Below are 25,573 nucleotides of genomic sequence, written 5' to 3' on the forward strand. Positions count from 1 at the left end.
ATCAAATTAAAATGAGCTATTATCAGACTGGTTCATGTGGTGCATGCCTGTTAAATTTGGAAAAATCCACCCACACACTGCCTGCGTTGCGGCCATGGCATACTGCATACTTTTTAATAAACAGTACAGTACGTGCTAAATACTATGCAACGATGCATACATAGTATGCGGTTTAAGTACAGTATGTAGTACGCTAGTATGGGTATTCGGACACAGCCTCTGTGTTTAGAACTAAGACTCCTTCTCAGCAAGGAGAATTTTGCAATGATTAATGTGCTGTTTGCCAAAATCCAATGGACTATTGACTGGCCTTGACGTGTCCTCCTCCCTCCACCATCGGGTCCCCAAACTCCCTTCACACTGTACATTTTGTCAGTGCAATTCTTACTGTTGTTTATTCTGTGTGTGTGTGTCGTGTGCGTGTGTGTACGTTGCGGGGGGGTATGTTTCAGAAGGCAGCAGCCTGACAGAGAGGATGAAGAGGACTTTGGAGGCATACAGCCAGCAGTTCACCCCACTGTGGGAGGGCTTTTTGGGAAGTGAACACACTCCCAGGTCAGAAGTCACTTTCACTCAACACACTCATTAGCAGTAATGACACAAGTTCTCCAGTAGAGTCACATATGTATGTCATGTATTCCTGTCCGCTGGCATACCAATCTGATGGCAGATGTGTTTTTACGTGATGTTTTTTCATGGCATGCTGCACTCTTAAGCCACTAACACTGATGTGTGTGTGTCAGTCTCGCAGAGCTGGAGCAGCTGCTGACAAACTGCAGTGCTTTCATCTTCCATGGAATGGAGCGCTTTCTCGCTAACATCCCACCATYCAAGCTGGCTGCCCTCAACCTTTCTGGTACTGTATCCAATATCTACCTACATTTTTTTGTGGTTTGAGTTTGTTTGATCTGAGTTTCAAGAACCTTCTTGTGAAGATGTTGGACGATTTTGAGGTAGATTTTATTTTGTAGTATCAGCTTTTTCCATCGAATACCGACCGTTTCAATTTTTTGATCAGAAAACAAGCATGCCCTTAACCAAAGCCAAAGCTCAAATACCAGAACACAAATAAATAACCAGAACCTGCCACATTCCAACTATGCCTCCCTGCCAGTAAGCTGCTGTTGTATATATGCCATCACTGCAGAAATAGCACAACATACCTTTTGAAGTGACCCATTCGGCTGAAAAGGCGTCCCAAATGGCACCCTATTCCCTATGTAGTGCACTACTTTTGACCAGGGCCTCTTGTTAAAAGTAGAGCACTACCTTTAGGGAATACGGTGYCATTTAGGATGCACCCTGTGTGTCAGAGATTTATTGTCTGCCATCTACTATTCCACTGGAATGTAAAAAAAAAATTAAGGAAACTTAGTAGAAAACAACATCATTCAACTCCAACTCCAACTCAAAAGACTGGTATTCAAAGGCATTAGGCTATAAGTTCAGAACACAGAACATAACTCTTCCGTTATGACGGGGAATATTTGTAAAGAATTATATAAAAATGTCCACGTTATGTCAAAGATCTGAGGGGCTTTGGATATTATGTGATGATAATATGATTTATTTAATCAAATTAAGGATTTTCCAAAGTCAGTGATGGAGAAACAAAAACCCAGATATACATTTTAAATAGTACTGTGTGTAGCTTATGTACGTAAATGGAGCAGTAGACTTAATCTCTTTAAACACATCAATCTTTAATTCTCCTAGTGGTTATATTTAGAAAGACAGCAATGTAACATCAATTAGATTTCATTATAGGCCCTTTGCTGTTACATTTTCCAAGTTTCACCAAGCACTTGTAGAAATTATACAGAGATTCAGAATGAATGGATTAGGGATAATCACTAGGCTTAGATGATTTATTAACATGATATAGGCCTAGTGATTGTTTGATGTAGGTTTAATGTGTGCATTGGAGATGTTCATCAGATGTAGTGTTCTGAATCTGTCGCCCGGAGTTGAAGTAGTTATTATAGGCACTAGAGAGCAAGCTGTCAATTAACGTTAATCTCACATTGAACTGTTCCCTGGACAGGAACACTGGCGTTCCCAATCCAGCAGATCAGAGTCTGGAGCTGACAGTGCCCCACCTGTGGCCTAACCCGGGTGTGTCACACTTTGGCAGATCCATTGACAAACCTCTCCGCAATTGATATTGACTAGGGGCCTTGTCTATAAACAYTGATTACACCAATTGCCACTCAAAAATCTGTTTTGAGGTCGTAGTGCTGTAGTACTACGAAGTAGATGGAAATAGACACTTGACGAACACATTCATTGACAAAAAATAATAGCATGTTTTTGTCGAACGTACAGTATGTTGTGAAAAGAATAGCCATGTTTTTTCTTCTCATTTGCATTATGTGAAATTAAATACCGGTGTCTAAATAGAGCATAAAGCAGCCTGTATAAAACAACGAGGAAGAGAAGCGCTGCTAAGGTAYACGATAGTAGATTTTGGTAGACAGAAGGTGCTCTTTGGTAAAAGGGGTAAATTGGTCATCAAAAAGAAAGGAGGAACAAGGCAAGGTGCTCTTTGGTAGGTGCTCTTTGGTAAAAGGGGTAAATTGGTCATCAAAAAGAAAGGAGGAACAAGGCACTCTTCATAGAAGTAACAAATGTTTTTTGGGGGTCGGGGGGTTGATTCTCATCATGTTCGTATTGCATGCCTTTGGTATTTTGCAGACAGAGACTCCACTCTTTCCTCAGTGGCTGCTGTCTTGATTCCTTTATTACGATACTTTTTCACTAATCTTCCTTAAATAACTGATCACACACCCCAAAAAGCCTACTTACTTTTCACACCTTTCAAACCCTTTTCACAACAATCAAACCCTTTTCACAGGCATGGCTCTTGGCCTTGCTTGATTTTTTAAAAACGTTTTTTACTTCCACGTTTTGGGTGTGGATGACACTGGGTGTATTTGATCTGATTGACAGGGGAAGTCAGGATGACCTTACACATCACCCTGGGCCTCACAATACCATCCACTATCACAGACAGGCTGGGCTTTGGCACTTCTAACCCAACAAAGTGGTGAGGAATGTTCAGACTATGTTGCCTCGTCTGAATAACAGCTGTTACTCTAACAAGCCAACCCCACCCAGTTAACAAGCCAGCAGGTACAAGGTGTTTGCAGATGTTATAGATAGTTTCGAGTTKTAATGTCATGCACAAGTACAAGTACAGGGAAATTTATTTTCTTGCATCAGACCGAGATGTTCAGAACTGATCTAGAGCAGAGGGAGGGAGGATGAGTTATATTCTACTTCCTGYACTCAATCTAATGCCTGAAGAGAGTTTTGACCATGACAAACTGTGCTTGTTGGAGTCATGAACATGAATCAACAGCTCTCTTCTCTTTTTCCTTTCGTTTACACACACTGGCCTAAATTCATTGACCTTCCTTCATAACCTATCTAGGGGCTACAGACGAGAATTAGACCTTTTACAAACTCTGGTGCATTTACATTGATGTAAACAAGGAAATGTGCATTAATGTGCACGGTCCCTGTCAAATAAATCCCATAAATAAATAATTCCAAGTATAGATACACTACCGTTCAAAGGTTTCGGTCACTTAGAAATGTCTTCTTTTTTTTAAGAAAAGCTCATTTGTTGTCCATTAAAATAACATAAAATTGATCAGAAATACAGTGTAGACATTGTTAATGTTGTAAATGACTATTGTATCCGGAAACGGTAGATTTTTTTAACTGGGTATCTACATAGGCGTACAGAGGCCCATTATCAGCAACCATCACTCCTGTGTTCCAATGGCACGTTGCGTTAACTAACCCAAGTTTATCATTTTAAAAGGCTAATTGATCATTAGAAAAGTATTTTGCAATTATGTTAGCACAGCTGAAAACTGTTCTGATTAAAGAAGCAATCAAACTGGCCTTCTTTAGACTAGTTGAGTATTTGGAGCATCAGCATTTGTGGGTTCGATTACAGGCTCAAAATGGCCAGAAAAAAATACCTTTCTTCTGAAGCTCGTCAGTCTATTCTTGTTCTGAGAAATGAAGGTTATTCCATGCGAGAAATTGCCAAGAAACTGAAGATCTTGTACAACGCTGTTTGCTACTCCCTTCACAGAACTGCGCAAACTGGCTCTAACCAGAATAGAAATAGGACTGGGAGGCCCCGGTGCACAACTGAGCAAGAGGACAAGTGCATTAGAGTGTATAGTTTGAGAAACAGACGCCTCACAAGTCCTCAACTGGCAGCTTCATTAAATAGTACCCTCAAAACACCAGTCTCAACGTCAACAGTGACGAGCCGGAGTCGAGTTCCTCTGTCCAGTGTCTGTGTTCTTTTGTCCATCTTAATCTTTTCTTTTAATTGGCCAGTCTGAGATATGGCTTTTTTTTTACAACTTTGCCTAGAAGGCCAGCATCCCGGAGTCACCTCTTCACTGTTGACGTTGAGACTGGTGTTTGATGTTATTTTAATGGACCAAAAATTTGCTTTTCTTTCAAAAATAAGGACCTTTCTAAGTGACCCCAAACTTTTGAACAGTAGTGTATCATTCCACCCATAGAGTGCTTTTTGGGTAGTGTAATTTGGTCCCAAAAAACAATTTATTTCACCTAATTTCTAAATGTTGTCATAAAGAGCACGTAGTCAAGAATTTCGCTACACCCGCAATCTCCTAAATATGTGTATGTGACCAATAACATTTTATTTGATAAAAAGCATGTTTTCACATCTCAAAAGGATTAAATTAAGAATGAAGTGCCATTTAAAGTAACAGGATTGACGTAATAAGGCTGACGATTTCATCTTAAATCAGCCATAACTCCCCTTGTGACAGGGAATGGAATGATTTACTTAAATTGAATGTAAGTTAAAAAWATATAYATAAAGTTMAACATTTCTAGCCTATCTATCAATGCGTAAMAGGGTTGRTGTGTTATGCTCGACCCGTTCAGTKTTCCACCACAAAACACCAGAAAAAGGTCAAAAAGAGTAAAACCAGCTGACATGCTTTTACACTATGATTTACATTATCTTTTGAAAATATAACTTAAAGGAATAGTTTGACAATATTAAAATGAGAGTTCAGTAGAAACAGGGCTTAACTTCAAATAAGGGAAAAATGTAAATGAATCACTAATAATGTGAAATAAATAATAATCTTCCGAATTTTGGGGTGAAGTGGGTTGAAATCTTCCTAGAAGTCGGAAAAACATGCACTTTAGCAAGTCTTTATTCATATAAAAAATSRGAGTTTATTGAATTGTCCATGTGGTTTATGTTAGGGGYACTTCATTTAATATAACAGGCTTTTAAAATGCAATAKTGGTGCACCATTTTTACATAAAATATCAAAGGGACACAAAAGTCACTATTTGTGGAACGACCCATGATCAGATGATGATAATGTGTTGTTATTTGTCCTCAGAGTGCCAGATGGCTGTCCTTTTCGACCTCGTCCAGAACAGCGCCAGCATGCTACGGCAATCCAAGCTAGATGTGCAAAAGAGGTAAAGCATTGCATGTGCTTCCTATGACTTTATCCAATGAAGACGCTGGACAGTTCCTTTTTAGACCTCATGTGTCTCCGTCTCTCTTTCTATCCTTCTTTCTTCCTCTTATCTATATATTCTCTATCTCCCCCTCTCTCGCTCCCCTTTATCTCTATTTCTCTCTCTTTCTATCCATCTCTTTTTCTCTCTCTTTCTCACTCTCTATCTCTCGCTTTCTCCCACTCTTATAGTGATGGGCACCTGGCCCTGGAGAGGCCCCTGGAAACAGTCCTGCTACTCACTCTGAGTGGCGTCCGTTGTGTTCTGCTCAACCAGTGGCACAGCAGCCCCCAGAGGAACATAAATAACATGGACTCCGTCATGGAGAGTGAGTTCAATACACTGTTACTGATGCACATTACTGTATGTAAATTAAACACAGTTTCATATAAAACTAAACTGGGACATGACGGCTTTAATTTAAGGTGTGATATGAAGTCTAAGAATAGCCGTAYTATGTGTTGTGTACTGTGTGTTTTCATGTGTTGTAGATCTCCTGAGGGTGGGCCTGACCTCTGGCCAGACTGTCCATGCACTGAGGAAGGGAGAAGTCCAGAGGACAGAGAAAGACACAAACACTGCAGGATCAGATGGTAGGCTATATACTGTATACCATCACTACAACTCTGGGGCTGGGCCATATTCAATCATRTCTGGTAGTATTCTGTGAAGGAAGTGAGCAAATATGTTGAAATTGATATGTAATTTAATATACCCATTTGGAAGAATGTTGAGTGCTTTTTGCATTACAAAAATSCCATGGGATGCATTTGCGCCGTTGTTTACATTTTTGTTGGTGGCACTATGCGGGAATAATGCCATTCATCAAGTGAGCCTTTAATCCTTYACACTAGYGGGAAWTGGCCTAWATGGATAGGGCTAAATTGAAATGTTTCTTACAGAATAAATATGAATGGCATATGCATAACCATGGTAGCAATTGAAAGGGAACAGTTTGGAGATTATGGGGAAATTATTAGACCAAAGGTGAGTACACAACAGTTCACCTGACACAAGACTGAATCCAAATATTACRCTGTTGATTTTATGTGCATTTGACTTTGGCTGTACTTTTTTGCCGTATTTGTTGATAACGAAATCTGAAAATGTTCTGGATACATTCAGTAACAAAATAAGAATATTCCTGGAAAACGTGGGGTAGGTGCAATAGAAATTACAAGGGTTTGAGTGAGACTGACTAACTGGTGTCCCCAAGTGGCAATACACCTCCAAAGTGTGCACAGTTCCTAAGCAATTTCAACTATAAGGTACTTTTTTTTTAGCTTTCGTAACTGCCGTCGAGGAACTAGAGTAAGCATACTTGTAGTCGTTTAATTTGGAACACAATCCTGCTTCCCTGCCATCAGACACTTACTGTTGTTGTTTACACAATCCAAAAACGGTCAATTATAAATCACAATCTGGGTCAGGTCGGCATGACTTGAAAGCTTGTTCTATTGCTAATATGACGATATAACATGTAATTTTACAGTGTTAGGCTTTCACAAGGCAATTAAAATAGAAATGAGTCATGAGTRTATTCAGGTGCGTATGACGCTGTGGATTTTCTTCACAATTAACAAACAGGCTCRTGTTCAGAACAACCCAGGGTATGACGCCGTGTAATCTTGTAACTGTACATCAAACATAGTGATCATGAACATTGACACTGTATATGACATGAGTTTGGAAATKTGAAGTGCACATTTGGACTCACGRGTGTTTGGCTTGCYTTTATGGCATCAAAGCAGTATTTATTATAATCCTCAACGTCTCATCTTTCAGAATACACCGAGTCRTCTTCATTTACAGCATTTCCCCAAGTCAGATAACAAAACATTTACAAAAGTTGCCCAATTAACCGGGATAGACGAGGGCAACTTTTTGTCACATGATGCTCAAGTTCATGATGCTCAAGTTCAGTACGGCTTTCAGTCAAAACTCATACAGCACTGTGAACCGGAGAACCTGCACTCTACATCATGTATAGCATGTTACTGTAGAGCCACTGCGTTCCAATGTAGGTGCTTATTAGTGCCCAGAWTCTGCCATTTTCAACCCGTATACGGGTACGAGTGTAAAGGGTTAAGTGCATGTATTCAGATGTCAATTAGTCTTGCCACCAAGCAAAATTCGATTTTTTTTTGCTTATCCCATTCATGACACAATTCCTAGAATTAAAATGTTCCTAAAACTGAATACTCTGTCAATTATTAGGATTTAAAAGACGGAGCACATTGCTACCTGTGTCACTCTCACTCCCTTTTAGTCCTCATGAGTCATCTCTCTCTCTCTCTCATACTCCCTCTCTCTTTTCTCTACAGATGCCATATGCCATGAGGATTCGGTAAATAGAGATGGGAATGCACATGAGGCTSAACCAAGATTGACCACTTCACCATCAGCCTTCAATTGTGTCATCTATGGACTGCCTAACTTAGTTATTACATGAGCCRCTTCAGTCCCTCATGACATTCCTTCAAATTTAAGGATAATATTAAAATTGTTTTATTAAAAGAAAACATCAACACAATGTCATCTAATAACACAGTTATTCCTAAGGCTGTACAATTACAAACAGATCCCAAAAATGCATTAGCCAAGAGTAATCCTCAGTTTCTCTGAGACAGTTCACCGTTCATTTCTTGGCCTCAGTGAATAAATAAATATCTTGTTTGCCTCCACTTGTTTCATCTGTTTTATTGCGCCGAGCAGAAATAAGCCATCTAATGCACCTGGTGCCAGTGGTGGGATAGACAGGGTTGGGTAAGAGGGAAATCTCTAAAGCATTATCGTCCACTCCCCAAGCGTTCGCCCCTATGGAGCTCTGCCATGCTTTGGAATTACACTGTTATCAAAACCAATAATGTAATAAAACTCTATGAAAACATAGGGATGTATAGTACATAATACTTGGACCACATGAGTTGGTTGTGAGAGGACTAGATCTACAGTAGGCCACAGGACCACCTGGGGCTGTATGTATAAAGCGTCTCAGAGTAGAAGGGTTGATCTAGGATCAGGCCCCCCCCCCATGCTGTCTGTGTGACCTTATTCATTGTAATCTAAAAGTCTAATCTTATCCTAAATTAGCACTCTTGACACGCTTGATATATATACGGCCCCTGGTCACAAATAACATTTGTGCCACTTGACGTTCCAGCAGATGCAACTGAAGTAGTTGTGTGTGTTGCTCTTGAGATCTTTCACCCTGTCGATACATCACACCTTTGTTAGCAACCATGTCGTTTATAGTGCTTGCTTCCGTGTTGTCTTTTGGTTGTGTGTTTACTCAAGATATACCTTAACAGTCTACTCTAGATGATAAGTGGGATGTTGGCTGTTATCTGGTATCCAAGAGTCACTGTAAAACTCTTCGATCCATATTTCTATGTCGCTTTCTATCCATCTCTTGGAGATCACTCAGATTAACATAAAGGACTGAATGATCAATGCGTTAAAAACTGATCTGACCAAACATAATTGAGAGGAGCCATGGGCAAGTCCAAAAACTCKAGAAAATCCACTTCTCGTAAAGCAGGTATGTTGTGTGTTATTGTAGAGGCTTCAATAACATTCAGKGAATGTTTGCCTCGAGGCGGATTTTTAAGTATGACCACCTGAATCTCAAGGCAAAGGGAACACGAGCCATCTTTGAATTAACATTAAGGTTAGTCTTAGCTGTAAGCACCCTCGGTAGAGATGTTTGAACTCAGATAATTGTTTTCTTTCCGATGTTCTCTGATTTCTGTAACATGCATGTCACACAAGAATCTTTGAATAAAAATGGGATTTTGTACTTACCGGTAATTCAACATTCTGTCGACGTGAACAAAGCAGAGGCTTTGTCAGTTCACATGGTGGCTGAGAGAACATGATTCACTGTTTCAATTAAATGGGGCTTTTTGTGTGAGGGTTATTGATTCTAATTCAGGGACATGTGGTTATGCAGTGCATCCAGAATATTAACCATAAGCTTGTAATCCTCAGTTTCCCAGTATTTGTTGTTATGTCCTGCTGACTTTTATCCTGCTGAAAAATGGTTGTTAATTGGTCAAAATGTTTGCTCTCTCTGTCAGCATATGCGCTACTGGTGTTGAAGTCAGGTGCAGGAGAGCAGAGAGTTGTGATCAGGCGCACTCTTTATTTGGGCGGAAGCACAACAAACGGACGCAACAGCGTCAAACCTCCAGCCAAAAAGCAGAAGAGAAATGCGCAAAATAGCGTCACAAAACAAACGTAATAATCCAACCTCCTATGGGTTACACAAGAATACCCATGGGGGGAAATAACCAGCCTGGCGCGGCACACTGAACATGTAACAAAAACAATTCCACACAAGGACATGGGGGGAACAGAGGAATATATATATGCAGTGTGATTAGGGAATGTAAACCAGGTGTGCAGGGAACAAGACAAAACAAATGGAACAATGAAAAATGGGGCGGCGATGGCTAGAAGGCCGGTGACGTCGACCGCCGGTCGCCACCCAAACAAGGAGAGGAGCCGACTTCGGTGGAAGCCGTGACACTCTCAAACATCTTTGTCTTGTGTTGGGTGGATAATGGTCTTATACTTTAAGAGGTCCATGAACTCTGGATGTGAAGCTGTCCTCAATTACTTTATATCAAAATAGAAGGCCCTACTAGGTCGTAGCACTGAGTGTGTATGTGTGTGTGTCATTGTGGTTGAAGGTTACTCCAAGGAGCGTTCTGGGAATCCAGGAGACAAGTGGGAGAGAAGGAGGCGTACAGTGATAATGAAGGTACAGTAAAGGCTGGGTTCCAATAGAGGGATGAATGGGCATTCTCATTTCTCCCTGTTTTCCCTTGTTCAGATAATATCAGTTCAATGGGCAGGCAACATATTTTCTTCCTATATAGCGTACTGTATATGTATATGGTTTGTATGGCCTCAGGCCCAAACCGGTATCTGTAGATTATTACCCCTGAACAGCTCTGTTTGGAGTAATACATTTTGATACTATGTTCGGTAAGAGTGAAATGAAGAGCTGTCTCATTAGCTTATCAGACAACTCTCAATTGATGTAACTGTGGTCATACAAACGTGCCCATTCCATACCAACATTTAGAGCCATACACATTCCTTGTTTAAGATAAGGCCCTGAGATGAGCAGCTCAAGGTCTGTAACTGTAGGCAAACACTGTGTACCAGGGGTCCAATCTTTCTTCATCTTCCCAGTTTCCAGTATACACAGATGCTTATGATTGCACTGCATTCAATCTATAGACTATTGTCAACATATCACTGAATGTCAAGTATTTTGCAAGTACAGTATGTGTGTACATGCCAAATCAAGGGCATTTCTTGGTTTGAAGAATGGGGACAATACTGTAATTATTCTATATTTGAGATATTTAAAGTGTAATGCAAAGTTGTCAGGCAAGTATTACACTACTCTACATTTAATATACATTGAACAAAAATAGAATGCAACATATAAAGTGTTGGTACCATGTTTCATGAGCTGAAATAAAAGATCACAGAAATCTTCCATACACACAAAAAGGTTATTTATCAAAAATGTTGTGCACAAAATGTATCCTTTGCGAACATAATCCATTCACTTGACAAGTGTGGAATATGAATAAGCTGATTAAACAGCATGATCATTACACAGGTGCACCTTGTGCTGGAGACAATAAAAGGCCCCTCTAAAATGTGCAGTTTTGTAACACAACACAATGCCACAGATGTCTCAAGTTTTGAAGGATCATGCAATTGCATTGCTGACTGCAGGAATGTCCACCAGAGCTGTTGCCAGAGAATTGAATGTTCATTCTACTGCCAATGTTTGTCAATTGAGATTGCGTGGCTGTGTGCTTGATTTTATACACCTGTCATAAACCACTGTGGCTGAAATAGCCAAATCTACTAATTTGAAGGGATGTCCACATACTTTTATATCTATCCACCTGTGGTAAATTCATTTGATTGGACAAKATTTGGAAAGGCACACACCTGTCTATATAAGGTCCCACAGTTGATAGTGCATATCAGAGCAAAAACCAAGCTATGAGGTCAAAGGAATTGTCCGTAGAGCTCCGAGACAGGATTATATCGAGGCACAGATCTGGGGAAGGGTACCAAAACATTTCTGCAGCACTGAAGGTTCCCAAGAACACATTGACCTCCATAATTTTTAAATGGAAGTTTGGGACCACCAAGACGTCCTAGAGCTGGCTGCCCGGCCAAACTGAGCAATCGGGGGAGAAGGGCCTTGGTCAGGGAGGTGACCGAGAACCTGATGGTCACTCCTCAGTAAGGCACATGACAGCCCACTTGGAGTTTGCCAAAAGACACCAAAAGGACTCAGACCATGAGAAACAAGATTATTTGGTCTGATGAAACTAAGATTGAACTCTTTGGCCAGAAACCTGGCACCGTCCCTACGGTGAAGCATGGTGGTGGCAGCATCATGCTATGGGGATGTTTTTCAGCGGTTGGGACTGGGAGACTAGTTAGGATTGAGGGAAAGATGAACGGAGCAAAGTACAAAGAGATCCTTGATGAAAACCTGCTCAAGAGCACTCAGGACCTCAGACCGGGGCGACAGTTCACCTTCCAACAGGACAACAACCCTAAGCACACAGCCAAGACAACGCAGGAGTAGCTTCGGGACAAGTCTCTGAATGTCCTTGAACACGATCGAACATCTCTGGAGAGACCGTAAAATTGCTGTGCAGCGACGCTCCCCTTCCAACCTGACAGAGCTTGAGAGGATCTGCAGAGAAGAATGGGAGAAACTCCCCAAATCCAGGTGTGCCAAGCTTGCAGCGTCATACCCAAGAAGACTCGAAGCTGTAATCGCTGAGTAAAGGGTCTGAATATATACGTTAATATGGTATTACATTTTTATTTAAAAAAWAAAAWAAAATCTGAAAACCTAATTTTGCTTTGTCATTATGGGGTATTGTGTGTAGATTGATTAGGGGGGAAACGATTTAATAAATGTTAGAATAAGGCTGTAACGTGACAAAGTGGAAAAAGTCAAGGGGTCTGAATACTTTCCAAATGCACTGTATGTGTGTGTTGGTCTTTGTTTATTTGTATGTGTTGGGCTTTAGCTGAGATTATTCTTTACAGAGTCAAGTATATTTACCCATTCCTCAATTGTTCCTTGAGTAGCACCATTCTTTCTCAATAATTCCAATGTCATAACTTCTAATAGTAACTGTATCCACTGGCGAAATGGGAGAGAGAGTGGGGTGATTGCCATCTAAGAGCCTACGTATTTTTTTGCAGCAGTGCTGCCTGCCAGTATCAATCATCTCTGATTGATTGAGAGATTCAAGGACCTATCATCGTTAAGTACCATGGTATGTAGATGCAATGCATTGAATATTAAAGATTCTTGCGCTTCAAAATGGGTTTAGTAACTTWGTCYCAGAAGCATTAACTGCAGGGCACCTCCACATCATATGAAGGAATGTGCCTACCTGATTTAGGGAACACATTGAACAGTTGGGAGTTGGGGCCAATTTCATCGTTAAACTTTTCCTTGGTGTTAAATACAGTCTGTGAACAAATTGAAAATGTATAAATTGATGGTATGGATTACGGTCATATTTTTCTATATTCTGTTCCAGTTAAAGTGTTGTTCAGATTCACTTAGCTCTGTTGATCATGTTTTTTTAATGGCTAGCTCAGAATTTGAGCTTTCCAAAAGTTGTTTATATATTATAGCAATCAGTCCTTTCGGGAGCCCAGATCATTTATTTTTAAATTCCATCATTGGATGGTTCGGTAGTTGGGTTTCCCAAGGGACAGTTGTAAATATAGTAAAAAGAATTTGAGTGGTAATATGTATGCTTCTTTCAAATCTTGGAATGTTCTAAAACCATTACTGTCCATGATATCGGCAAGGGTACAGATTCCACATTTGGACAATTGGGGGGATGCAAAAGGCTGCCCTCCAGATCACTAGGCAGTATTGGGAAATATTGGAGTATGGACATACCATTTTGATTCCCAGTGACATTGTTTTAAAATTTTGTGCCAAATAGAAAGTGTGAGCAATAATAGGACCAAAGCATAGTTTACATTGTTTAAGGGATATACAGTTGAAGTCGGAAGTTTACATACACCTTAGCCAAATACATTTAAACTCAGTTTTTCCAAATTCCTGACATTTAATCCTAGTAAAAATTCCCTGTCTTAGGTCTTAGGTCACCACTTATTATGTGAAATGTCAGAATAATAGTAGAGATAATGATTTATTTCAGCTTTTATTTCTTTCATCACATTCCCAGTGGGTCAGAAGTTTACATACACTCAATTAGTATTTGGTAGCATTGCCTTTAAATTGTTTAACTTGACAGAGCTGGTATAACTGAGTCAGGTTTGTAGGCCTCCTTGCTCGCACACGCTTTTTCAGTTCTGCCCACAAATTTTCTATAGGATTGAGGTCAGGGCTTTGTGATGGCCACTCCAAAACCTTGACTTTGTTGTCCATTAGCCATTTGGGCACAACTTTGGAGGTATGCTTGGGGTCATTGTCCATTTTGAAGACCCATTTGCGACCAAGCTTTAACTTCCTGACTGATGTCTTGAGATGTTTTGCTTCAATATATCCACATAATTTTCCTCCCTCATGATCCCATCTATTTTGTGAAGTGCACCAGTCCCTCCTGCAGCAAAGCACCCCCACAACATGATGCTGCCACCCCCGTCCTTCACGGTTGGGATGGTGTTCTTCGGCTTGCAAGCCTCCCCTTTTTCCTCCAAACATAACGATGGTCATTATGGCCAAACAGTTCTATTTTTGTTTCATCAGACCAGAGGACATTTCTCCAAAAAGTACGATCTTTGTCCCCATGTGCAGTTGCAAACCGGAGTCTGGCTTTTTTATGGCGGTTTTGGAACAGTGGCTTCTTCCTTGATAAGCGGCCTTTCAGGTTAAGTCGATATAAGACTCATTTTACTATGGATATAGATACTTTTGTACCTGTTTCCTCCAGCATCTTCACAAGGTCCTTTGCTGTTGTTCTGGGATTGATTTGCACTTTTCACACCAATTGATTTGCACTTTTCACACCAAAGTACGTTCATCTCTAAGAGACAGAACGCGTCTCCTTCCTGAGCGGTGTGACGGCTGCGTGGTCCCATGGGGTTTATACTTGCGTACTATTGTTTGTACAGATGAACATGATACCTTCAGGCATTTGGAAATTGATCCCAAGGATGAACCAGACTTGTGGAGGTCTACAATTGTTTTTCTGAGGTCTTGGCTGATTTCTTATGATTTTCCCATGATGTCAAGCAAAGAGGCACTGAGTTTGATGGTAGGCCTTGAAATACATCCACAGGTACACCTCCAATTAACTAAAATGATGTCAATTAGCCTATAAGAAGCTTCTGAAGCCATGACATCATTTTCTGGAATGTTCCAAGTTGTTTAAAGGCACAGTCAACTTAGTGTATGTAAACTTCTGACCCACTGGAATTGTGATACAGTGAATTATCAGTGAAATAATCTGTCTGTAAACAATTGTTGGAAAAATTACTTGTGTCATGCATAAAGTAGATGTCCTAACCGACTTGCCAAAACTATAGTGTGTTAACAAGAAATTTGTGGAGTGGTTGTAAAACGAGTTTTAATGACTCCAACCTAACTGTATGTAAACTTCCAACTTCAACTGTAGGTATTCCCCTTGTCCAGATGGGATAGGGCAGTGTGCAGTGCGATGGGGCGGTATGCAAATTGTAGTGGGCCTAGGGTGTCGGGTAAGGTGAAGGTAATATGATCCTTAACTAGCCTCTCAAAGCACTTCATGATGGCTTAAGTGAGTGCTATGGGACAATAGTCATTAGCTCAGTTAACTTCTCTTCCTTGGGTACAGGAACAATGGTGGACATCGTGAAGTAAGTGGGGACAACAGACTGGGATAAGAAGAGATTGAATATGTACATAAACACTCCACCAAGCTGGTCTGCACATGCTCTGAGGACGTGGCTTGGGACGCCGTCTAGGCCAGTAGCCTAGCGAGGGTTAACACGCTTAAATGTCTTACTCAAGTCGGCCACAGAGAGCGAGAGCTTACAGTCCTCGTAAGTGGTGGTGGCCCGTGTCTGTGGCTCACTGTTTTCCTTGAAGCGGGCGAAGAAGGTGTTTAGCTTGTCTTTGAGCGAAGCGTCAGTGTCCGCCACGTGGCTGGCTTTCCCTTGCCTGCGCCGTTGAATTGTGACTCCACTTTGTCCCTGTACTGTTGCTTTGCCTCTTTGATTGCCTAACGAAGGGCATAGCTGGTCTGTTTAATACATCCATGTTCCCAGCCACCTTGCTGTGGTTAAATGCCATGGTTCACACTTTCAGTTTTGCGCGAATTCTGCCCTCTATCCACGGTTTTTGTTTTGGATAAGTTCTCATCATAACAGAGGGAACACCATCCTAAATGCACTTCCTGATGAACTCAGTCACCGAGTCAGTTTATATGTCAATACTATTCTCAGAGGCAACCCATAACATTTCCCACTCAAAACTCATACGTGTGACATATCTGTAACTATACGGTGTGACCTGTTTTCTGCTTGGGGAATTTCGTCACTTTCAGATATAAGATAATTGATTTTGCATAGTTTAATTAGATTCCTCTTAACAAGCCATCACACTCTATTTTGCCGTGACGGTGCTGTGATGGCGCCTGCTTTGTTACAGGCCTCTATTGACTATTTTCACTCTCAATGTTTTCTCCTAATCTTCAGCCCTTCTCCCAAACTTCCAGTGTTGTTCCCAATATGTTAACATAATAAGAAATGTATATTTGTCTAATTCTTTAACGAGTATGTTATGACATTGTTTATTAATTGCTTACATATTGTATCTAGTATGTGAATCATGGTCCTAAACTGAATGTAGTTCAGGAAATTGATTGCGGCTTACTGTCAGTGACTGTTGTTGAATGGATCAATTCAAAAAGAAAACATTTAAGAACTTTGAGCCACTTCGAAAGTCTTTGGAACATAACTGTCAATGTAAATTTGCTAAATCTACCCCACACTCATTCTCTACCTGAATTGATGTCCCTGAATTCTCCATTCAGTTTGGTATCTAAAGCTTGTCTGGTGACACTTTAATCAATATTCCACTTAAAAGGCTTTGTAGAATACACCGTTCTGCACATACAAAGCTCATTGATTGCAGCCTTGTGAATGGCTGTTAAARGGATCCATTACTAACACATTTTCCKGCCGTTTCACAAGTGTTTTGAAACAAAACTTGATTCGAATCTCCTGAGCTGGTTTGGGCCAGTATCTAAAGCTTGCCTGGTGACACTATTGCAACAACATCCCACCTAAAAGGCTTTGTAGAATAGCAGTGTTTGTGTTGTTCAAGGCAGTATGGAAGTAGAGCAATTCTCTTTGACTCATCCTTGACTTGAGGCATTGCAATGACGCAATTGGTGCTCCATTGCAATTAACACTCTCGACCTTCCATGTGTCATTGACAATAGGTCCAATGTGAGTGTCACAGGTTGGCAATAGAGAACAACACTCTCAGTAGAAGCACTCTTAATCTTATTTACATATTTCAAACCACTAAAATGAGACAATAGCCAAGGATAGCAGAGATTGGTTTAGTCTGAAATGGCACCCTATTCCCTACAAAGTGCACTACTTCTGACCAGGACTATATAGGGAATATGGTGCCTTTTCAGATGCAGCCATGCTTTAACACTCTGATAGTCTTTTACTCGCGTAGTCAACATAGCCAAAGAGTTTATATTCAGACCAGGTTCCAGTCTGCAAGTCTTTAGAAGCAGGAAGTCAGAATAGTACATTTACTCTAGTGCTGGAGAGCAGTGCACACAGTAATTGAGTGAAAGGATTACAGATCTCTTGATGGTGTTCATGTTGTTTGCTTCCTTCGCATGGCCATGTCTGTCTTCTTGCATGTTAAACTGAAATAACAGCATTTTCCAATTAAGGAGCAATGCAATAATCCACAGTGCATATCAGTTTGCGGATCGCCAAAAATATGACATGCAACTGTGTACAAACACACAAACCCACACATCATTATTTAAAACAAGCTTTTTAATGATTTGATCAAAGCAAAGAGATTCATTCATCTGCTCAAGGCCCTTATTTCTGCCCTCTGAATACACCAGGTGAATGGCAAGTTCAGCTCCTTGGTATCAACCAACTCCACCCTGCGTCAGGACATTGAGACCATGATAGGAGAGAAGGAGAAGTTTCAACCGCTACACAGAAAGCTGCAACGGGTAGGAAGGGGAGAAACCTATTTTCAACATTTAGAAAATGTGTTTTTTGGTCAAGTCTGGGGTCCAGGAGTTGAAATATGTAGTTCTGAGGGAGACAGTTCTACATTCTACAAATCATGAGTTGATTTCCAAAGTTGTGTCTGCAATGCAGTTTCTTTGACAATTTTACTGAGTTTGGGTTTGACACAACAGAAACTATCGGAGACCTGTCGGCAAAAGGGAAATGTTTTGGACGAGGCCATTGAACACATTAACATGAGGTACAGTAATCATCCTTCCTCCAGCTCTCTCTGTAGTTGTGCGTAGTGCTTTATTCAGCCTTTAAGTAGGCCTACAGTCATTTAGGGCAGGCTCCGCCACAGTGGGAATGGAAATATCATGTGATACCATTTCCTCCTTCCATCAGACTCGCTGTGCTCTAGAGCCCCGATCAGGCCCTATCAGGATAATATGTCAAAGTAGCATCACTCATATTGGTCCCTCTTACAGGGATGTTTGATGTTGTTGAGGTGCACTGCTGTGGAAAGGGGAGTTTTTATTTTATTTATTTTTGTTATTTTTTTAACATCTTTCTGTCCCCTCGTTCAGGGAGGAAGTTTGGATCCGCCTCCTCAGAGCCCAGGATCAGCGGCTAAAGGACAGGGAGAGGCGGAGAGGAGAGGGAGCTCCACAGAGCGCTGTGCCACACTCACAAAACAGAACAGTTCCACCAGGAGAAGACCAAAGTCAGACGAAATGACAAGAGTTTTCTCAAAGCTGAGGATAACAGAGGTGTGCTGCTGATTCATGTTGTTCCCAATCCTTGGGGGTGATCGTCCTTTAACTTTAACTCAATTCTACTATCCCCCAGAAACTTGTTTCAAATTCTGTAATCACATCATATACTTAAGTTAAAATKATGTGTTTTACTTGAAAGATACTATAAGCATTATCTGTAATTTCTTGGAATGCCATTGTCCCTCTCTCCCAAAAGCAAAATAGCTCATATTTCATTTTACACCATATGCAAAACCGGCTTTTGTTCCTTTAATACAAGGTCATTGATACAATACAATGCCATATGGCAGTATATACACCTCGTCCACATTACAAAATAATGCATACATTGTAAATAGAGTGCAAATGGAGTGCTCGTATATTACTTTAACAGCGTCTTTCATGCTTTGTCTGAATGCCACTAACTGACACAGTCAAATTTGTAGAGGCTGAAATCAGAGTTCCCCGATTAACATTATCAGTGTGGCCTTCAGACACCCTATGCTTCCAGCTCGCTACTGTTTTGTCATTACTGATGGAATTTGAAAATGACGAGCCTGTTGATTGAAGGGGCAAAACTAAGTGATATTTCTCTACCTCTCGTTAAAAACATAGAATAACATTTGAATTMGATTTCTTTCTACAAACTTGTTTGCCTTTTCTGTTCTTTATCTATTTTTCCATGTGACCTGTTGATTCATTCATCATACCTAGACATGCCTAGGCGTAGCACCAAAGCTGATGGCATAAGCAGGGTAAGGGTTGTGTTCATCAGGGCATAATGTAACAAACTGTTTTGCAAAAAAAAACGAAAACGATGGTTCTTATTGGACAAGTTCAGGTAGTCCCTCCCTCTTTTAGTCACACTTTCTTCCATTTGGTGTCCAATGAATGTGGCCCAGGAGTTTTTATTTACCATGTGACCTGACAAGTCTATAACTAAGGCTCAGAGCTATTTCTGGCCAGGTCATGTGGTCGGGAAAAACTCCTGGCCCTACTTATGCCTTGGCATCTGTTTGGTGTTGGGCTTGGGTATCTCTTCAACAACAGTCCCTGACTGTTACTTGTTACTGTGCCTGGTGTGTGAATATAGATTACACTGTGCTGCTGCTCCTCACCTCCTCGATTGTGAGTCAAAAGAGAGCACGGAGGCCTGTGATAAGGTTTTTCAGGCCCTTGTTAAGTTGTACCACAAGCCCCTGGACCTACCAGGCAAGCCCGAAACATTTCTATAATGGAATAGAGAGAGTAGCTTCAAGGGCACAGTGTGCTTCCCATATAATTAATAGGATCTCTATGGTTCTTCCGTTTTGGTAGCTACAGTTGTAGTCCTCAGACTCTATATCATCTACTGCATCTTGCCATCTTTATGTAATACATGTATCACTAGCCACTTTAAACTATGCCACTTTATGTTTATATACCCTACATTACTCATCTCATATGTATATACTGTACTCAATACCATCTACTGCATCTTGCCTATGCCGTTCTGTACCATCACTCATTCATATATCTTTATGTACATATTCTTTATCCCTTTACACTTGTGTGTATAAGGTAGTAGTTGTGGAATTGTTAGGTTAGATTACTTGTTGGTTATTACTGCATTGTGGGAACTGGAAGCACAAGCATTTCGCTACACTCGCATTAACATCTGCTAACCATGTGTATGTGACAAATAAAATTTGATTTGATTTGATTTGAAANTTGCCTATGCCGTTCTGTACCATCACTCATTCATATATCTTTATGTACATATTCTTTATCCCTTTACACTTGTGTGTATAAGGTAGTAGTTGTGGAATTGTTAGGTTAGATTACTCGTTGGTTATTACTGCATTGTCGGAACTAGAAGCACAAGCATTTCGCTACACTCGCATTAACATCTGCTAACCATGTGTATGTGACAAATAACATTTGATTTGATTTGATTTGAAATAGAACTGCATGCTTCACAATGCCTTGTCAGCCATTACTGAGTGTACCTATGAAGGTGCAGCCAGTGATGTGGTCAGAGGCTCTCCCATTCTAGTCGTTCTATTTCTATGCCTCAGACTCCAAAGGAACTGTCCTTTTACAGGACTGCAAAAGAAGGAGAGCAAAGTGTAGCAGCAGATGTAGCTGAAATAGTATGAGTTTGCCGTGGAAAAGATGGGTGACATCGTGGAGCATAACACCAAGAGGAGGAGCCAGCCAAGGGGAGGAGCTACAGGCCAAACCGTCCCCACAGAGGATCTGGGAGTGGAGGAAAGGAGACGGGCTCTGGGAATCAGGTAGATCCTTTCACACTACTGATCTGAACCAAGCCAAACCGAGCCAAGCTGTACTGTACTGGCCTGCTTAAGCATCCACGTTAGTTGCTGGACCCATGCTGAAAAGGACAACATGTTAAGAAAATATCATTGTCAGCACAGTAATGTTCAGGAGGGGACAATAGTATAAAAAAGGGTACCATCCAGCCAATATCCTGACATATGGTTGGACATTCATATATATAATCTACGGATGTCAATAGAAGACGTGCATAAATGTGCATGAATGTATCTCTGCTGTCCACAAATATACAGTAAGGGTAACTATTAAAAAGACTGCCTAGTCAGACCATTAATACAGTACTGTTCCAGCTGGCTGATAGGCAGTATTACTCAAGTAGTGTAAAGCAGAGCAACAAAGAATTTTCGACCGCTTTACTTGGCGATACATCCTCAATTTCCGACTTGGAAGACAACGCCTTCTAAACGTCCATGACTAGTTGCAGACAGCATCAGATACATGTGCTACACATTCATAGACAGAGGGGTTCCGCTTCCCTCGCTTGGATGATTTTCCGGTGAGATTCAGCCACTTGCAAATTGAAGAAAGATTATGAACGCACATAGACGAAAGATACATGATTTTATAATTGAAATGTGTTTATTGGTCAAATATTTGTGCAAGCCTGGGTTCCTTTGGCGTCCACGAATACATGCCAATGGTCCGTGGTCCGTTTGGTGGTCCGTTTGAATTTAGAAAATGCTCCGTTATTCAATTAAATCCATGTTTTGCTCCATGAAATATCCAACATCTTGTATATTTCATATCTTCTCATTGATTGAGGCAGGTGAGTGTCCTTCAACGCAGCACTTGATTTCTGAGTCGTGCTTATGACATGCTGCACTTTTGGGGGGACACACCCACCTGTCTCAATCAGTGAGAAAACTATTTAAATAGACAAGATAGCAGAAATGTAGGATCCAAAGTTACAAAGAAATGTAAGAAGCAGGCAAATTACATCCAAATGAAACGGTAGAAAACTGAAGCTCTACATGGCTTCTTCCATTTGATAGATGCAAAATGGCTCTAACAGTAACAATGACCAGTTTCTGGAACCAAAATGTAAAAATTATGATATAAAAATAACATGGTGTGTGAGTACAGTATAGCTAGTTAAAATGTTCTCTCACAAGTGAAATATTCTATTCAGTACCATTAAAACACTTCCTGTGTTTTTTTTGTGTAAGCCCAAAGTCATAGCCACAGAATACAGTTACACATGTCATCATTTGTTATTAAAAAATAATGAGTCGGACAGAACAGCTCTCCCAAACGCACAGGAGGTTGGTGGCACCTTAATTGGTTTCCATGTGTTTGATGCCATTTCATTTGCTCTGTTCCAGCCATTATTATGAGCCGTTCTCCCCTCAGCAGCCTCCTGTGGCTCACTCAGGGAATATAAAATTGGCCCTTTTTCTCTGATGAACAAGAGGAAGAAGTAGAGAAACTGTGAGATGACAGATTGGACACGGACACACTTTAATTCACAAGGGGGGGGATAAACATTGAAAGACAACCACTATAATGTAAAAGCCTTGGGATTCAATAACTAGACCAATCTTGACAAGAGACATCGTTTTTCCTGTGTAAAGAAAAGCCATGCGTTAGATAGAAAGCCGCCGACAACTGCATTCTAAGTGTTTCAAAAAACAGAGCTGGAATGTAATTGGAGAGACAGAGAAGGAAATAAGTACCGAACACTCTGTTTGTCTACACTACCTCGTGGCTCCATTATGCTTCTCACTCTATACCCAATTATAAAGAGATCCTCCCTGAACTGCATTTTAAAGGCCTATTATCCTCTTCACCATCGATTACATCAAGAGACAGTGGAGAAAATCAACACACCGTATTTAATATGAAGTTATACGGTGCAAATAAAGTGTGCTGCGACTGAGAGCATTCAGAGGGGTCATCTCGATCGCATTGCGCCAGTGTTGTCGTGACAACCCCAGGCGTTGACTGGGCCTGCATGTCAGTCATGGAGCCGTGGAGGAGCACACTGGCGTATTGGGGTTGACAGAATGAGGATGATTTGGATGGKGGACTGTCCCTCAAGCAAATAAATGTTCCTGCAGCGTCCCCGGGGGCTTCAGACTCCAGGTGCTGGCAGGCAGGCAGACGGTTCCTCGGCCCAGGTGCCTCTCAGCCTTCCACCTTCCTCCTAACCAATCACCTCACTGCAAGGACATAGCTGACTCAAGAGAGATAWACAGCTAGGTTCTGTACATGCATTTCGAATAAAGGAGGTCTATGGAGAGTTGTGAATTTAGGTCAGAGACAGAACCATGGCTGGTGGATACCAGTGGGCTAGCGTTCAGATGGTCGGTATTATGGAGATATATGGTCTCACTGTTCGCACCATGAAACCTCTGTGAAATACACCAGTGACAGAATATTGGTATGAAGGACAACAAATGAGTAATTGAGCTGTGATACTGTACAAATGTTACAAAGGAGAATTCAGTGTCACAGCTCAAAGTGCCGAGCAGCTAAATGTAGCCAAAGTCAATTTCAGGGACAATGGGTAAATTCTCCAGTGCTTCCCTTCAATTTACCATGGACTGTACATTCTCATAACTAACATAGTGAATGTAACCTGTGCATTTTTCCCCCCAAGTTGTTCTCGGGGACCTGTGCTAAGTGTGGGAGGTAACTGTAATGCAGCTGTAGAAGGGAGTGTGCACCTGCATGTCCGTCCATCTGTCTGTGCACCTGCAGTGTGTTTTGAAATGTAGGCAGATAGCATCAGTGTGTCTAAATGCTCCCACTTTCCCTTTACCTTCCACCACAGCAAATTACTTGGAATTTTCAGCGATTCACGGTAATGCCGGATGTCTGGCGACGCGCACTAGATTGCTTTTTTCTCTGCCTGAGCTTTCTTTTAACAGAATAAGGGCTAGATCAGTCGACAAATAAACACTTCACTTTCAGTCAATTAAGGGCATTATTCTAATGAGCCTCTAGTGGGTAGACTGAGAAGGAGCTGTGCTCTATGCATAGTAACTTAAAATGAAGGATTGTGCTCATGTTCAAAGATTTTAATAGACATTTCAATAGACTATTGAACATAAATGTAAGGATACACAAAGCTGCTCACACTCTATCCCCTGGATGCCATTTAAAGCAAATACACTTGAGGTTTCAGGCCTCACATCTCACACTTAAGCCTTGTTCCCATTGGCAGTTTGAGGTGATCTACACCCTGAAGAAGGCTGCAAAGCCGAAACGTCTGTGTACGCCAGGGTTCCCCTACTGATGGCCCGCAGGTCGAATTTGGCCCCTGGGGGATTCTATTTGGCCCCCCAAGTTCTCTGAGCAAAAAATATATAAATATTGTAAAAACACCAGCAAGTCAGCTCTGAGTGATTCGATCTGTTCCAAAGTAATCCCACGCGTAATAGAGAGAGATATAAATGATCATATACAAATGTAAGCAAGGTTTGAAATGATTGTTTTAGTCAAGTATTATATCTGTTTGGGCTTCTTGCGGTCAATTTGCTGTCTACAAATTATTTGTAATTATATTCCGGGCCCCCCACTCATTAAAAAATTAGGCTTGAGGCTGAATCTAGTTGATGAACCCTGGTGTACGTTATCCCTTATGCATGTGGTAGCTAACTGGCATGTTCATTGATTACAGACAAATTAGTGAATGTGCTACAAAGCTAAACAGCTACCTAGCTAAAAAGGTCCTGGCTAGCCATAAAGGACTTGTTTTGAAAGTTGGATCATCTTATCCTTTGAGGCTTTAAAAGTGTTCTTACGGTATGATTTTGAACATTCAAAGCAACTGGGAAACATCCATGGCAGTCATTGTTGTCACCTTAGCTTGCTACACAACTTCTGAGTGAAAGGAAACAAGTGCACCACAACCGATCAGCTTACACTAGTACGCACACACCCGTGCTTACGATGACAATTAGCTTAGACATGCCAGCAAATGACTGCTGTCTGAACACATACAGTGCATTGGGAAAGTATTTAGCAAAACCCCACAATGACAAAGCAAAAACAGGATGCATCTGAACTCAATTTCGAGTCTCATAGCAAAGGGTCTGAATACTTATGTAAATAAGGTTGTTTCCATTGAACATCCTTGAGATGTTTCTACAACTTGATTGGAGTACACCTGTGGTAAATTCAATTGATTTGACATGATTTGGAAAAGCACACACCTGTCTATGTAAGGTCCCACAGTTGACAGTGCATGTCAGAGCAAAAACCAAGCCATGAGGTCGAAGGATTGTCGGTAGAGCTCCGAGACAGGATTGTGTCAATCACAGATCTGGGGAAGGGTACCAACACATTTCTGCAACATTGAAGGTTCCCAAGAACATCATTTTTAACTGGAAGAACTTTGGAACCACCAAACAGTACCGTGACAGTACAGTGCCGTATCGAAGAGCCCTCACTGCTGCTCGATCATCCTATTTTTCCAACTTAATTGAGGAAAATAAGAACAATCCAAAATGTATTTTTGATACTATCGCAAAGCTAACTAAAAAGCAGCATTCCCATTTTGGTACCACTATTGTTTTCACTATATATTTTTCCTCTTGAGGATGTCATTCGAAAACATAATGTTAACTTTCCCTGCTATGCGGATGACACACAGCTGTACATTTCAATGAAACATGGTGAAGCCCCAAAATTGCCCTCGCTAGAAGGCTGTGTTTCAGACATAAGGAAGTGGATGGCTGCAAACCTTCTAC

General features: G+C 41.0%; 1 protein-coding gene across 1 annotated transcript in view; it reads left to right on the top strand.

Annotated features, from left to right (window-relative positions):
* LOC111978170 (cilia- and flagella-associated protein 46) overlaps positions 1-8,225 on the top strand; it is a 103,353-nt gene extending 95,128 nt beyond the window's left edge. The window contains exons 55-60 of the mRNA XM_070448419.1: positions 453-555; positions 744-856; positions 5,418-5,499; positions 5,733-5,869; positions 6,033-6,134; positions 7,866-8,225. Of these exons, the coding sequence (XP_070304520.1) occupies positions 453-555; positions 744-856; positions 5,418-5,499; positions 5,733-5,869; positions 6,033-6,134; positions 7,866-7,993 (665 nt within the window). The 3' untranslated portion in view covers positions 7,994-8,225. The remainder of the gene's footprint in view (positions 1-452; positions 556-743; positions 857-5,417; positions 5,500-5,732; positions 5,870-6,032; positions 6,135-7,865) is intronic.
* Positions 8,226-25,573: the final 17,348 nt, after the last annotated feature.

Source organism: Salvelinus sp. IW2-2015, linkage group LG18, assembly GCF_002910315.2.
Source record: "Salvelinus sp. IW2-2015 linkage group LG18, ASM291031v2, whole genome shotgun sequence".
Classification (NCBI taxonomy): domain Eukaryota; kingdom Metazoa; phylum Chordata; class Actinopteri; order Salmoniformes; family Salmonidae; genus Salvelinus; species Salvelinus sp. IW2-2015.